Genomic DNA, 16124 nt, shown 5'->3' with positions numbered 1-16124 from the left:
AAGCACAGCTTTTTAATGTTTCTTTTGGGTGAAAGCATCAGCCCAGCCACGCTCTTTGTAACAGTTCATTGTGAATCTGTTTAGCAATTCACTGAATGTTAAAATTTTGAACACAAGGTTCAAAATTTATCCCCAAATATTCTGATTTCATTTTCCATATGTTTTTACAAGAAACTGTGGACTCTTTCAAAATGCCCTGTACAATGCACTTGCTCTGGAAAAGGCCTTTTTTTATCCACAGGCTCAACATAAAAGCTGTACTCAGACCAAAGTACCACCTGCCCAAATACCTGTTTTAAATAGTGACAAAAGCAGGAACTTCAGCAGAGTAAAAGAATACAGCAAATTACTGAGAATACTGAGGAGCTCTTCAGAATGGAGAAATCTTTAGGGAGATCCCATTGAGGCATTTTCATTTCCTGGAAGGAGCTTAGGAAAATGAGAGGGACTTTTAATATGGGCAGACAGTGACAGGAAAAGGGGCAAGGTTTTAAACTGAAAGAGGGCAGGTTTAATTGAATATTGGGAAGAAATTCATTACTCTGAGGGCAATCAGGCACTGGAACATGTTGTGCGGAGAAGTTGTGGACTCTTCATCCCTGCAAGTGTCCAAGGCCAGGCTGGACAGGGCTTGGAGCACCCTGGGGTAGTGGGAGGTGTCCCTGCCCGTGGCATGGGTTGGAATGAGATGATCTTTAAGGTCTTTTCCAACCCAAGCCATGATTCTGTGATTCTGTGACCCAGTCTCCTGACAGGCTCCCAGTGCCTAATGATTTGGAGCTCAGAGAATCTTTGAACCAAAGGGAATTAATTCTGTTATACACAGATCCTTACAAGGTCTGATAAGTAATGAAAAGCATATGCTTGTGTTTGGGAATTTTATGTCTGTAAATATTTTAAAAAATAAAGATAGATACATTTTATCCCTTTAAAGAATTAATCATTGGACTCCTCATCCACCAGACCATTAAAATATTTTTGCCTGAATTTAGTTTAGGAAATACTTCTAACCAAGCTTCAAAAGTTAAACCTTCTTTGCCCTGTTTCCAAGCCCTAGAGGCTCTTCATTGCTGTTGGCACTTTAGGATTTTATAACTTGAAAGCTGAGCTGTTGTGGTCTGCAAAAAAAGAATTCAAAATTCCCTGAGCCAGAATGAGACAGCATCCTAATCAGCAGCAACCCCCTTGCTTCTGCCAGCTGCCTGTGCTGTGTTTGGACACCCCATGTCACTGCTGCATGCAGGGGAATTAATTAGCTCAGCAAGGAGGAGGAGAGACAGCCCACAAACCAAGGAATAACTCTTAAGAATAGCAGGGAATATTCCTGAATATAGAGAGGCCTAGGTTCCAGTTCTGGCTTGAAAAACCTCCCACATATTTTGCATGAAACTATCCCTGGAGCCAAGGCTGGGATTGGGAATTCTCTCTTGTCAGGTGAGCAGTAAAACTGCAAACCTGGGGAAAATTCTGCTCCTGCTCCATGTGGTCCAAACAATGCTTCCTGTGTTGGTTGAGTACTTTCTAATAGTGGAAATACAGAGCATTCATGCTGCTGAAGAGCTCCAGCTCTGGCATTCTGGGATCTGCAGTCTCTGAGCAGGAGTCTGATCCCATCCCTTCGTCTCCTGCATCCCCAGTGGGAGCAGAGGGCTGCAGTGATGCATTTCCCAGACTCAGTTATGGACTGCACAGACTCTAGATGTATCTGACTCTGTGTGTCCTGGAACTACTGGATTATTGCAATTGGACATTCAAAAAATCAGTTTCCTTCTTTAAACTGAAAGAGGGCAGGTTTAGATTAAATACTAGGAAAGAATTCTTTACTCAGAGGGCAGCAAGGCACTTGAAGAGGTGCTCTACCTTTGCTCTACAACTTTGGGCAAGCCCAGAGCAGTCCAACTTTCCAAGGGCCTGTGTCCAAGCATATTTGGCATGCAGATAAAATATTACTGTCTGATTCTCTCAACATTTTAGCAACTTGAGTGGCATCCACTCCGTGCAGAGACTTAGAGAACACCAGTGTGGAATTTACCTGCATTTGAAAATACTAGATATCTTTGAAAATTTATGTTTTTAGTAAGACTCTGTGATGACCATTCTCCCCTGATTATATATGGAGAAAAGTCTGGAAGCTCTTGGGAGGCTCTTCTGATATTTTGCTTCCATGATGATTGAATGAGGCACCAGTTGTGGCCTGTTTGAATGCATTTCAAATATCCACGTGTATCTGGTGGGAACAGCACCATCTAATCACCCAGGAGAAGAGACACATTAAATTTGGGATGTATAGATGGTGTTACAACAGCACACAACAGCAGGAAAGCTGAGAGGTGAAAATCAGAGAGGTGCTCCCAGGTGCCTTGTGGATCTCACCCTTGGATTTGGAGGAGAACCACTGACCACATGGCTGGAAAATTCCTCCAAAAAGAGTCTCTCTAGGAGAATGTCCAAACCTGAGGTAATCAGGGCTTGCTGACATGGAGACACAGCAGGAAGTTAACACGAATTTCCTGGAGATGTGGGCTCACCACACGTGGATTAATCTCCCGTGCTCACAGACCTGAGCTCATCCCTTTAACAGTCCTCTGCTGATTCCATTAACAACAATAATTCACTGCCAAAGCAGAATTAAGCTGAGTGATCTGCAGCTATTTTACACTAGAAAATGAGCCTCTGCTTGGATCTTACAGCTCTTTGAAGCCTGAGCACCTGGATCATGCTGCTGGCTGATTTGTCTCAACTCTCCTCAGCCTCCCTGCATGAAGTATTTGCAAATATTTCATTTCATCCAGAGAGTAATTACATCTAAAAGGGCAAAATGTTCCTGTTTAGTGGAATCTGAAGGTTTCTTGGTGCAAGCTCTGTGCTAGAAATGACTGTGGCTCTTGGTTTTACCATCCATTTTCATTTGCTTTTGGTAGACAGCTCATTTAAGAAGTCATTTTCTGGTACACAAACTTCAAAATGAAATTGTTTCAATTTGCATGATGATAAAATAATTGGTTTATGTTCTTTTTTAGATTATTGCATCAATCAATTAGACATAATCCACAAATGTAAACAAGATTTGTAATTTTTGGCTTGGAACATCAATGGGACTAAAGCCTTTATTTATTTTATGCAATCTATTAATAGTATGCCTGACTATTAATTTGCTTTTTCATTTATCAATCTAAGTGATATTTGAAACTTAGCTAATTAAAAATAATGAAAAGATAAAAAAACAATTAGAAATTACTCAAGACATCATTTTCCTACCAACCTGTTTGATCAGCTGTGTGTTGCTTTACTCAGATTCATGAAGAGTGAAAGAAAAGGTCCATCTTCCAAAGTGTTTTTATTCATTTCATTATGACACCACTTGAAGAAAACTGTGTGAAATTCTCAGGTTCCTGCTGATAGAGGACAGAGCACATCCCTCCAAGCTCTGCATTCATCTAATGCCTTGCCACGTGCAAATTAAACAAATTAATACCATGCACTTGTTATGAAGAGGGCAGAATCAAATGTATGAGTGGTTTTTGCTGATTGTGGGTTTTTTTTGAGCTGGACAGATTGAAAACGAGGAAGTTTGCAAATATCTCTTCATTTAGGTTGAATGTTAATGTCCTCACTTCTCTTTTGTTTTCAGCAAGAACACCAGGACATCAGACACACTTAATAAGCAGCAGCAAACACTGAGGATGCACATAGACATTCCCAGAGCACAGCTGCTGATAGAGGAGAGGGACACCATGGAGACCATTGGTAAATTTGAGCTTTTTTCCCCCTGGTTAATGTAACAGGTTCTTTTAGGTGGAATTCCTTTTCTCCACACCTTTTTGCTGCTGCACACATCAAGAGAAAAGAGCTACAAAGTAATTTGAAAACTGTACTGGGTTTATTTTCTCTTTCCTTTGAGTCATTTCCCACTAAAGTAATCTCAGTATAGGATCTAAAACAATGCAGGGCATTAGGAAAATGAAAGTGTTGGAAAGAGTTTCTTGAAGAAAATGTAATTGAGGACTGGCAGTTTTATGATTTTCATTCTGATTTCTCATTTGGCTCTGCCTAGGCAGTTGGATCACTGACATTACTTAAAGGGAAAATGAAATTCTGAAACTGCGCTCTCAGTATCTGAAAATTTGCTACAGCTAGCTACCTTTTAAAACTTACATGTTGCATATTGTATCCACCTGTTCATAGCACATGATATTTCAACATTTTGATCAGTTTTCAGCTTCTGTGTATCCATGCAAAATTCAAATCTAAACTGTTTGACACAACAGAAAACAAGATTTCTCATGGGGCTGGTGCTTAGCTGAAGTGTCACAGGAAATAGAATTGTTTGGTGTTGGGTTTGGGGGTTTTTTTTCCCAAATAATTTAAAAATATCTGGAAACTCAGAATAGAAATGCAGCCTGATGTGGTGACTGCATGAGCACACACTGTGGAAAGACACTCCTGACTGACCTTGCTAGACTTCTAACTTTGCATTTTTTGGATAAAACTCTGTATAAAAGAAGCTGACAACATAACAGCATCCAGGGATGGTGTGGCCAGAGAGAAAAATCAGCAAGCTGAGAGCAGCATCTCTGCACCTCCTGTCCATGCCCATTCCAGGTTTGAAAAGGAGACTTACAGGCTTTCTAAAATCATTATTTGAGCTTCCCAAAGTCTGCCCTTTGTGCCAGGCTTCATCCTAAAGACAGCTTTAACTTTTGAGTGGCAGCTGCTGAGCAGTGGGGGGCTCCAGTGAAAATACTCTTAGAGCCTGAACTGCAGCAATGTGATCAGAGCCTTGCTAAGAGGCAGCTTTCCACCCAGAATAAGCAGGGATTTTGGCAGGGTTTGACAGAGTTTGCTGCCAAGAGGCTTTATTCCCAACCTGAATAAGAGCTCATCTTTTGCCAGAGACTGAGTGATTTGATTCCTAATGTTATTCTATTTATAGCCTTCTTTGGGTAAAAAATGTGTGTTCTGTTATTGTGCAGAACTCTTCACCCTAATGGTGTCTTGTCAAGTTAAAAAAAAAAAAATCCAAAACAAAAACCAGGAGTGCTTAAGAGAAGTGGATCAACCTCTGCTGACTAGTAAATGCCCAGAAGTCCTGCTGCTGCCAGTTCCTTAGAACACATTACAAAACTATATAGCACAGCCCAGCAGGAAATCCTTGAGGCTTTTCTTGCAACTCTGAATGGATAAAAAGACTGTAAAGAATGCAAAAGAAAGTCTGATAGCACACCAAATAGTTGTTCTGCAAGCACAAAGGCAGTGAAAGATTTATTGCTATTAAACCATTCACGATCAAGTGCACCAAATTTCTCCTTGGAGCAAAAAAACAAAATACGATACAGAGATCACAACTGGAAAAAAAATTAAATAAAAGGAAGCAAGTTCTGTATAGCACTGCAATGATCAAGGTGTGTGTAGAAATTTGGTGAATATGTCCTACCCCACAGGGAAGAAATAGAAGCAGAACCACACAGCAGGAAATGTTAGTGCTCACCTTTTCCTTCCTTCCCAAGGTCAGGCTTAACCTCACAACTTTCTTTGAAGCTGCAGTAAAAAAAAACAGTCCTGGGACAGGGTCATCCCTGTCTCTGCAGAAAAAGGGGAGAGAGGGCTGGTTAGAAACACCCCCTAGCAACCTCCTTTTGGGAAGACAGGGGTGGCTACACTGAGGACGTTGCTAATCATGCTGATAAAAAGAAATAAATGGAACATTTTGTTGAAAACATCAACAACACATGATGTTGAAATATGATGTTGGAAACATCATCTGAGTTCTCTGAAAGTGAAAGGGAAGAGGGCAGTGTTCAAAGGATGGCCATGAAGGAATTGGGGCCACAAATGATGACAAAAATCAGCTCTTTGTGAGGGTGTTTAACAGTCTGCCCCAGCTGCACGTCTCTAAGGTGAAATAACCAGGAAAAATTAAATGCATTCTTTAGTTTTAGATGGGCTTTGAGTTTAAACCCAGAGTCTCCCTCCCTTCCAAGCCCCCTGAGCCCTGCAGAGAGCAGGGAGCCGCTCCGCCCGCGTTGCACCGGGCTGGGGACGCCTGGGGACTCGCTGCAAAGCCCTGAGGAAGGCAAAGCCACCATTCCGTGCTCATTACCTGATTATTCTCCCACTTACAGACGACAGATCCACGGTTCTGCTCACTGATGCTGACTTTGGAGAGACGTCCAAGCAGAAGTCCCTGACTGTCACCCACACGGTCCATTACCAGTCGGTGTCACAAGCCACAGGGCCACTGGTGGATGTCTCTGATGCCCGGCCAGGAACAAGTAAGCACATCAGAAAACAGGGTTTTTTTTAGAAAGGATAAAGCTGTAACAAAATAAATACTATGCTCCTGTATTTACATCCTCATCTTTCTGTCTGAGAGTGGAGAAAAATCTTTTTAGGTCAGCAGAGGACATTTCTTAAACTATTGCACTTAGTGGTTCAATATGGGGGAAATTGCATATGCATCCAAAATGGAGGTGTAATTTGAAATAATTCATGCCTGGCCTTCATTAAACCAAATGCATGCTAGATTTTAATTTCCAGAATTTATTGGGTAAATTACCTTAATGGCTTTTAGTGTGTAATGCAGTTTTTTTTTTCTCTGTGATCAATCTTTATTGTATTCCAAAAGCAACTTTCCTCCTACCTCTCCATCAGGCAAAAAAAAAAGCAATTCTCATTATTACTTTTTCTGAAAAACTTGTATTTCTGGCTTTAGTTATTATGGTAAATTACTTTTCCCAGATATATTCATGCCAAGTTGTTCTTCTAGTGATTAAAATGCTATCATAAATTAATATACTGATGCAATCCATTCTTCTCATTCCTCTCATGAATATGTTCCATATCTATGTAAATGGGTAAAAAAATAGTAGGTTGAATGATTAGCTGTGAGTTAGAAATTTTACCAAAATGTAGTTCACTGCAGTGCAATTTCTGAAATCTCTTAGATTATTTCTGTCCCCTGATTTTTTCAGAATTTACTTGCTGAATTTGGTGAACATAAAGGCTGAAAGCTCAGTTGCTAGAATGCAGATAATTTGAAAAATCCATTTCCACTACAGTCTTTTAAACAAGAGGTGTTCTAGTCCTGGCCTTGCTGCTTTTTTAGCCCTTTCATCTTTGTTCAGGTCGTTCCTCAAGGACCAGATTTTCTAATAAGGAAAGAGGCATCACCCCAAAACCTCACACCTGTGTCATACCACAGAACTTTATAGCACCTTCCTTTCTAATGCCTCTTTTGTGTGCAGTTCTGTGCTTGATTCTTCTGCAGCCAGGGAGAGAATTCCTTCAAATTAAATGTGGATTTAACTTGTGTGTAAGAATATGATCTGTGTCCAGCCTTGCTTGAGAATAAAAATCCACCAGCACTTTTATTAAGCAGTACAGATCTGATTGCAGCAGTGCACAGGGCTGGGTCAAAGACTTCCAGGTAATGTTCTCTGGATTTAAGACACTAATCCAGCTTTGCTGCAGGCTGGGTGATGGGATTTTGTCTAGAGCCACCACTTCTGCTGTGAAGAGCAGAGCAGAGCCCAGCTGGGTGGCTCAGAGGTTATGGACCCTTCTGTCTGAGCCCACTCACATTCACTGAGTGACAAATATTCCTTTACAGCATATTTGAAGTTCTTCTCTTGTCCTTATTTATTTATTTATTTATTTATTTATTTATTTATTTATTGAAGAGTAGCTCTGTGAACCTTTGCCTTGCTGAGCTCAGCTCTCTCCAGTTGTGTTTGACAGCAGAGCTGGCATAACCAGGGCACCAGCTGTGTTTCCATCCCTCTGCCAGCTCTGGAATTGCTGTGCCTGTGCTGCCCAGCCCCTCTCAGAGGCACAGCACGGCTGGAGCAGAGCTCCTGCTCATCAGGACGAGGACTGAGCTCCTGTGGGCTGGCAGAGGCTCCCCCAGCTCGTTCCCATTGCTGACAGGATCCTCCCAAGTCACAGGATCAGAGGTTGAGGTCCACAGGGACACCTGGGCCCTGGTCAGTCCATCCTTTTCCTAAAGCAGGGTCAGCAAGGGCTGGACACAGATCCTAAGCTCAGGAACACCCCCAGATGACTTCTGAATGTCCCCAAGGATGGGAACTCCACCTCCTGTGTGGGCAGCCTGTGCCAGGGCTCAGTCTCCCTCACATTAAAGTGTTTCCTGACATTCAGGATGAATCTCCCAAGTTTCTCCTGGTGGTCAATGCCCCTGGTCTTCTCACTGAGCACCACTGACAGAAACTTGGCTCTTGTCCTCTCTTGTCCTCTTGCCCCTAAGGTGTTTCTGTACATCGATGGCATTCCCCCAAACCTTCTCTTCTGCAGACCAGGCAGCCCCAGCACTGTGCCAGGAGCTGTTCTCACCAGCACTCTCCTGTTCTCCACATTGTCCCTTGAATGAGGCTCACTCCTGGCCACACCACAGCCACGTGCCACATTCCCAAGTGTTGGTTTGTGCCAAAATCTCAGCACAGATTTGGATTTGGATGTTGTCCATGTGAGGCAGCTCTGTGCTACACGACCAGGAGGATCAATTATCAGTGGCACCAGGTTCTAATTTTTCCACTGCTGAAGGGAAAAAAAGGAGATGGATCAGACCATTATTTGTAAATAAATGCCTTGTTTCTTTGAAGCAGCAGAATACAAATTCTCACTGGAAATGCTTAAGCAGGAGCAGTGCTCAGAGTTATTATCTGGGTATTGCTTTTTCTTTCCATTTCTTTTGCTAAAGTCTCTTACCTCAAAGACTGACAACTTCACCATTTGAATGTCAAAGAACATTTTGAATAGATTTGAATTTTTCATTTCTAACACCCTTTCTATTGTAAGTGATATCTATTCAGAAGCTTTGAAGAGAAATCCTTCAGTGCTGATGTAGTCACTCTCTATTTGCTACATAATGATTTTTCTCTTACCCTTGCTTTGTTAGACTCACTTTCAGGGCAGAACTCTTTTATTAATAAGTTCAAAGAGGTCAATTTTGGCACATAGGTTGCTTTTACAATCTTGGTCACTATATTATCTCTAAGTTAATTTAAAAAGCACAACCTTGCTGACCTTAAACCAGTAGCAGATGATTTTTAAAGTCTGAGAAATTGTAGTAATTTACTAATTGTTCCAAAGCAGTCAAATCTTTATGAACCTGTTCCCACTGAAACTCTCATGGCACTATTACAACTTATGTTTTATGTCTTGGCCACTTGTTAAAATAGGAAATCTGTAGCTGATCAATACTGTAATATAGTAACAGAAGAGAAAATTATAGCCCCACCTTTCTGAGCACATCTGTTTCAAAACTGACAGCAGGTACCTGGTGCAGGGTGTTTCTGTGGGCACATCTATGATGATAATTTGCACTTCACTTGAGGTGTGGTGTGAAATCCCTGAGCAGATCTACTTGCCTTGTGCTCTTTCAGTTCTCAGAGTGGTTTAGTGCTGGAGAACTGCTTGTCTTGGAGTAAAGGGATAATGAATGTGTCAATGGAAGAATGATGGGGCCTTCAGCTCTTCAGTTCCACCCTTGATAAAACATAGAGTTTCATTAGAAAGGGAGTAGTTCTAGAAAAGCATCAGCAGTTTGGTAATGATCAGCATTAACACTTCATTTTTTTTTCCCCCAAAGAGAATATCTTGAGTTTGGGTTTTATTAATAAAGATGATTTCAGTGGCCATCCCCTTCTGGAAGGGGAAAGTGAAGGGCCAGGCACTGATCAGGGGCAGGACACGAGGAAATATTTGGAGCTGTGTCAGGGAAGGATTGGGTGGGATTTTAGGAAAAGGTTCTTCACCCAGAGGTGGTTGGATGAACGGGCATGGCCCTGAGGCTGCCAGAGTGTTTGGGCACTGTTCCAGGGATGGCCAGGGTGGGATTGCTGGGGGGTCTGTGCAGGGCCAGGGCTTGGAGCTTTTGACCCTGTGGGTCCCGGGACATCCTAGCACTCTGTGATTCTGACAGGGCTGGTTTCCTTCCCACCCTCTCTGTGCCATCCCTCACAGATCCCACCACGAGGAGGAGTGCCAAAACCGGGCCCACCGCGCGCAACCGCTACGCCAGCCAGTGGACCCTCAACAGACCCCACCCCACCATATCAGCCCACACCCTCACCACAGACTGGAGGCTGCCCACGCCCCGGCCAGCAGGATCAGTGGACAAGGAGAGTGACAGCTACAGCGTCAGCCCCTCGCAGGACACAGGTACAGACGGGGCTCCCCAAAGGGACACCGGGACAGCAGCGGCTGCTGGCATCCCATTGCTGACAGGATCCCAGCAGCTCCTGGGCATTCCCATTGCTGACAGGATCCCAGCAGCTGCTCATTCCCATTGCTGACAGGATCCCAGCAGCTCCTGGGCATTCCCATTGCTGACAGGATCCCAGCAGCTCCTGCTCATTCCCATTGCTGACAGGATCCCAGCAGCTGCTCATTCCCATTGCTGACAGGATCCCAGCAGCTGCTCATTCCCATTGCTGACAGGATCCCAGCAGCTCCTGCTCATTCCCATTGCTGACAGGATCCCAGCAGCAGCTGCTCATTCCCATTGCTGACAGGATCCCAGCAGCAGCTGCTCATTCCCATTGCTGACAGGATCCCAGCAGCACCTGGACATTCCCATTGCTGACAGGATCCCAGCAGCACCTGGACATTCCCATTGCTGACAGGATCCTCCCAAGTCACAGGATCAGAGGGACACCTGGGCACTGGTCAGTCCAGCCCCCCTGCCTAAAGCAGGGTCAGCAAGGACTGGTTGCTCAGGAACATCCCCAAATGGTTTTTGAATGTCCCCAAGGGTGGGAACTCCATCTCCTGTGTGAGCAGCCTGTGCCACCAGTTCTGTTCCTGGGTGTTCCCTGATTGGAGCTCAGGTGTTGTTGTTCTTCCCTTGCCAGGGTGGTTTTTCTGTAGATTATTTTTGAGGGCTGCCAAAAATGCTTGTAGTGATAATGACAACAAATATTGTGCCTCTGGTTCCTCATTCCACACATATCCTTTCAAAGACAAGGTGGCAAATTTTCCTGTAGTTTCCTGAACCAAAAAGCAAAAGTAGGAGAATTTGACTAGGAATGGACAATTCCTAGTCAAATTCTCCTGCAAGAATATTCTTGAGTCATATTTGGAATTATTTGAGGCTTTGAACAACCTTCAGGTTAGTATTTTTATTTTCCCGTTCGTGTAATATGTTCATTCTCAGTGGGAAAGAGAAGGGGGGGGGGAAAAAAAAGGAAAAACTGCAATCAGAGTCCAAATAAAAATCCATTCATAGCACTGAATTCTGTAGCAGCTGGCCAGGATTTCCCTGAGAAACAGCATGGGGTTTATTCCTCTAGATGACAAGTGGGGAGACACTGAACACATATTCTGCCTGCAGCCCTCATCTCTTCTTGATGCCTTCACATCATAAATGCAACTGGGGGAAAAAAAAAGCTTTCTCCACTGTCCTATGCTGAAAAACCAACAAAGAAATGCAAGCAAATTATTAAATTATTAACTAGGAGAATCATCATGAAGTAAATCTAATAAAGGTTAAAAAAGAAGAATGGTAAAATATTTCTCAAAGGGAAGTCTGACCAAAGTGAAGCCAGGCTTGCTCTGGCTTCCTCAGAAGGAAGGGCCAACTGTCTCTCCTGATTTTAGGAGAAAGATGTTCATGATGTGTTAGAGCTACAAAGCAGTGGATGTGAGTGGCCTTTCATCATAAAAACCAGTATGACTGTTTGTTTTCTGTATGAGAAAAAGTATCTGACTTCACTCATATTTAGTAATTTACAGCCTGGAGTTCTCAATATTTCATAATTCACCCTCTTAAACCCCTCTGTTTTCTCTATGGGGTAATGGCAGTCACTAGATTCTTCCAGCCAGCTGACAACCTTCAGGTAGAATTATCATAAATTTTTAAGGTTATTAAATATACAAATCTAAATATAAATAGAAAATCTCCTCTCAGAAACCCTTTCTGTAGACACTCCAGACTGCAGGTGAATTTGGATGTGTTCCAACCTGTTGTCACCCAAGGATATTTTCCAATGTGTGTGGCAAAGGGCAGAAATTAAATTTACTGTGTGGTTTAGTAGATAAACTACATCCAATTCTGTAAACAGACTTTATAATCTATATTTTAACAAGCCTACTTTTCTACTCTGTGTCTACCTTTGAGCACACGGTGATTTATGTGAGGGATAGCAAGCTTTAAATCAAGAAAGCTTTTCTTGTGCCAAAAAGCAGCTCTGTTACACCACTTGATTTCTGGGAAGAGAGTAGAGTCCATTTAATTTAAGTGCTTTAGAAGTTTAAAACTTTCAAATAAACATATGTAGCCAAATTATGTGTTCAAGAATCAATTGAGCTAATGTGCACATTTGATCACTTCTCCAATCTGGAGTTCAGATTTCAGGAGCTGGTTGACGCAGTTGATATTTGGCAGAATTTAGCACTTATCAAAACAATTCCAGGCTTACAAAGCAGTAGCTTTTCAGCTTAGGAGAAATGCCTGGCAGAGTTCATAGCTGTGACCGAGTTCTAATGTTCTACCTAGAGGCCATTAGAAATTTCCTGACCAATCTGTATTCATGAAGTCCAAGAAGTTTCATAAAGTTCACCCTAGGCTTGGATAAACTTCCATCAAATCTAAAGTAGGTGTTCAGGCAGATTGGTTCTGGAATATTCTCCCTCTTGGCATGGGATGTGGGAAGCTGCAGGTCCTGAGCTTCAGTAGCCCAAGCTGTGACCTTTGCATGACCACGATACTCACATGCACTGCTCCATGGCACTGGTCAGCTGCTGCCTCCTGGGAGTTTCCAGCTGACCGGAAATATGGGAAGACATCACTGAGGTCTGCTGCACAAATCAAATGTGAAAAACAGAATGATGTTTCCTGTGGGTGGAAAGGGAAAAAAATAAAAAAAAGAAAAATCTAAAGAAACCCTGTTAAGTTCTGGTCAGCTCCAAATCTTAAGCAAGTTACAGCAGAAGTACTTGTCACTTTAAATAATGGATGGTTGTGTTTAAAAGTGGCAGGAGCACTGTTCTTTGTGCACAATGAAAACTGATGCAGGGGTGCAGGCACACAATAAAAAAGATAAAGATTTGCAATAATGACGCGCTTGCCTCTGGCTGCTACAGGAGGTCCATTTTTATGAATTAGCTATTACACTGTGCCTGTTTATTGAGCATCACAAACAATGTCTGAAATTGCACAGATCTTGTGATGAAACATGACTTCTGCCCAAGGAACTTTTCAAAGTCCTCTGCTCTTCCAGCCCACTGCAGTAGAAACACTGTGGGTGCAACAGCCCAGCAATTCCGTCCCTGCAGAAAGGAGCCCTGCATTTCCAGAGTGCTTTTTAATGTATCTGTAGCCATTTACATCTTCAATAACAGTGTTGTTTAAGAAATATTGATATTCTCAGAAACTCATCAGCAGAAAAGAACAGCTTGTAGGTCATAATAACCTGTGTGTCAAATATGAATTCCCTCATTAGCTTCAGCAGCACTGAAAAAAGGCAACTGAATGACTGCAGGCTGTAGTTGCCAGATATTGCTTTCTGAAGACCTTTGTTCTGAATGAAATGAGTTAGTGTTTTACCTGGTGTCTAGAGAGATAATATCTGAGAGCTGCTGCCTTCCTATTTGACCTTTGTTCTCAGCACTTTCCAAAAAAAAAGAAAAAAAAAATGTATGATGGTAGCAGGACAAAAAGACTTTCCTTTCTCACCTGTACATAGCCCCAGTGAAATATTTCTGAGATGCATTAAAAAGATAATGTAAAAAAGCTGTTTCTTATTTTGCAAAATCTGGTTTGTGGGTTTGAAACCTTTTGAAGGCATTTCAGATTTAGAGAAATCATTTTTTGTTGAAAAAGAAATATTTTTCATGTAGTAAAGGTTATTTTTTATAAAAGAAACATGAATTTAATGCTAAGGCATCTAATGCTGCTCACAGGATAAGGCTTCACTTTAGATTATCTGTAATTGTTGATTTTCTGACTAAACTAACACTTGTGCAGGCTGTCACTGTTAGGTCGGACGTGACACACACACATATGTGATTAGGATCTAAGAGGAAAAAGTTTTTATTTTTTGTGTTCACCAGCTTATATACTCTTAACAAAGCGTGATCTTAAGTCATTAACTACATGACAATGATTTATTATATTCATTGGTGCAAAGCAATTAGTGTCAATATAATTGGCAAAAGTTTTACAGACATTTAATAAGGCATGTATACACATCTACTTATGCATATTTACTTAGTCTAGCTTACAAAAATATTTATGAATCTTTTCTAATCTGTTCCCATGCTGGTGGCCTTGTCTTCTTCCTTGCTGTGGATACACTTGAAAATCATCAATTGTTATTTCTTCTGCTAACTCAGCTTTGCTTGCAGGCCAGCTGTCAAGCCCCTCCATAGCAGGCATTTGAAGCAGATTCATTTAAATCACCTTGATAATTTCAAGGGCTCTCTGCTTTACTCTGAAATATCATGCTCGTGGCTTTCCTCCTAAACACAGACTGAGCAGATGTTTTCTCTCTCCCATTGCTCCCATCCCTGGCGCTCAGACCGGGCGAGGAGCAGCATGGTCTCCACAGAAAGTGCCTCCTCCACCTACGAAGAGCTGGCCAGGGCCTACGAGCACGCCAAGATGGAAGAGCAGCTGAGGCACGCCAAGTTCACCATCACGGAGTGCTTCATATCAGACACGTCCTCGGAGCAGCTCACGGCAGGGACCAACGACTACACGGACAGCCTGACGTCCAGCACGCCGTCCGAGTCGGGCATCTGCAGGTTCACCGCGTCCCCCCCCAAGCCTCAGGACGGAGGGAGGGTGATGAACATGGCAGTTCCCAAGGCACATCGCCCAGGTGAGGCGGCAGGAGAACGTTTGGGTCACCCCAGGGAGGGTTTGACACCACGCCCAGGCTGGGAAGAGGGTGGATCACGATATCTCCTGTTAATGACATGACCAGGGTGTTGTATTTGCAGGGATGCCCCAACAAGTTTGTGCTGATGTCTTTTTGGGGCTACCTAAAAACAGAGGTCAGGCAAAATTAGGGAATAAAAAGCAGTTCTCTTTATTGAAGGGCCTTCAGGTACATTTAGGGCAGACAAAGCCCCCCAGGGGCTACACCCAAAATGGATGATGGGTCATGGATTTCACGGTTTTGTAAGTTGGGTCCATTTGCATATTGGGGGTTAATCTTCCAATTACAGCTTTGGGTAATGAAGTCTTTCACCCCAAGTTTGCTGCCCCCCAACTCAGTTTTGTTTCCATCTCTCAGGCCTGAGGCAGTGAGGTGTCCTTGATTGCCAGGCCTGGAGAGGAATTGTTGTTTCTGACCAAAATAGGAAAGCAGCAGCTCACACTCTATATGGAGTTTAGAGCTATACATTAAAGAATTGCAGGGTTACAAATATATGAAAAATATAAAAGCTAAAATCCTAATCCCAGCTAATGGAACATGTGAGCATATTCTCCCACATACCGAAAACATGGGAATTCAGGAGCAGAAAGAGCCTGGCTGAGCCATCAAATCCACTCCTCACACTTGCAGCCATCAGGCCATTGACCCTCCTGGGATAAATAAGACCATATGTGGGTGCATCTGCCCATCTCCAGCTCCAACCAGCCTCTAATAAACCCTGTCTCACTGTGCTGCTTCGTGCTTGGGAGCAAAAGTTGGCTCCCATTAACTGCTCATAAAGACAGATTGCAGGAGATGTGCTTGTCCCTTCTGCCTTGTGCCTTGTCAGACGTGTAACAGCCCCTTGGTGATGTCCTGGAGCTGTTCCTCTCTCTCTCTTTGACATAACCCAATATCAGACTTGGGATATCTAAATCAGGAGGGAACAAAAAAAAAAAAAAAGGAGAAAATTAAGGCTTCATCTCCTTGCTGCCTGAAGGTATGTTGCAATGTATTTACAAGGGTTAAGCCATAGTGTGCACCAGCCAGCCTGCTTCTAAGTTTGTTATCAAAGCCTCAGGAATTCGTCAAAGCTACTGAAACAAAAATTGTGCTAAATTAAAAAAGAAGAGACTAAGAAACCAAATATCAAGACCGTAAAAACTAAATAACAAAAAACTGTCAAACATCTAAATTATAACCAATCATATACTCCAAAAAAATACAAACAAAAAACAAGTCAAC

At 42.7% G+C, this 16124-nt stretch overlaps 1 protein-coding gene across 2 annotated transcripts in view; it reads left to right on the top strand.

Annotated features, from left to right (window-relative positions):
• DSCAM (DS cell adhesion molecule) overlaps window positions 1–16124 on the top strand; it is a 367344-nt gene that overhangs the window by 333567 nt on the left and 17653 nt on the right. Inside the window, exons 27-30 of one of the 2 annotated variants that reach the window (XM_041487754.1) lie at window positions 3632–3747; window positions 6123–6272; window positions 9982–10179; window positions 14538–14840. In XM_041487754.1, coding sequence (XP_041343688.1) covers window positions 3632–3747; window positions 6123–6272; window positions 9982–10179; window positions 14538–14840 — 767 coding nt within the window. Of the gene's footprint in view, window positions 1–3631; window positions 3748–6122; window positions 6273–9981; window positions 10180–14537; window positions 14849–16124 lie in introns of both variants that reach the window. The other variant, XM_041487755.1, reaches the window with a different exon arrangement.

This window comes from Pyrgilauda ruficollis, unplaced genomic scaffold (assembly GCF_017590135.1).
Source record: "Pyrgilauda ruficollis isolate IOZ18807 unplaced genomic scaffold, ASM1759013v1 scaffold84, whole genome shotgun sequence".
NCBI classification, from domain to species: Eukaryota; Metazoa; Chordata; class Aves; order Passeriformes; family Passeridae; genus Pyrgilauda; species Pyrgilauda ruficollis.
This window is presented reverse-complemented; position numbering and strand designations above follow the sequence as displayed.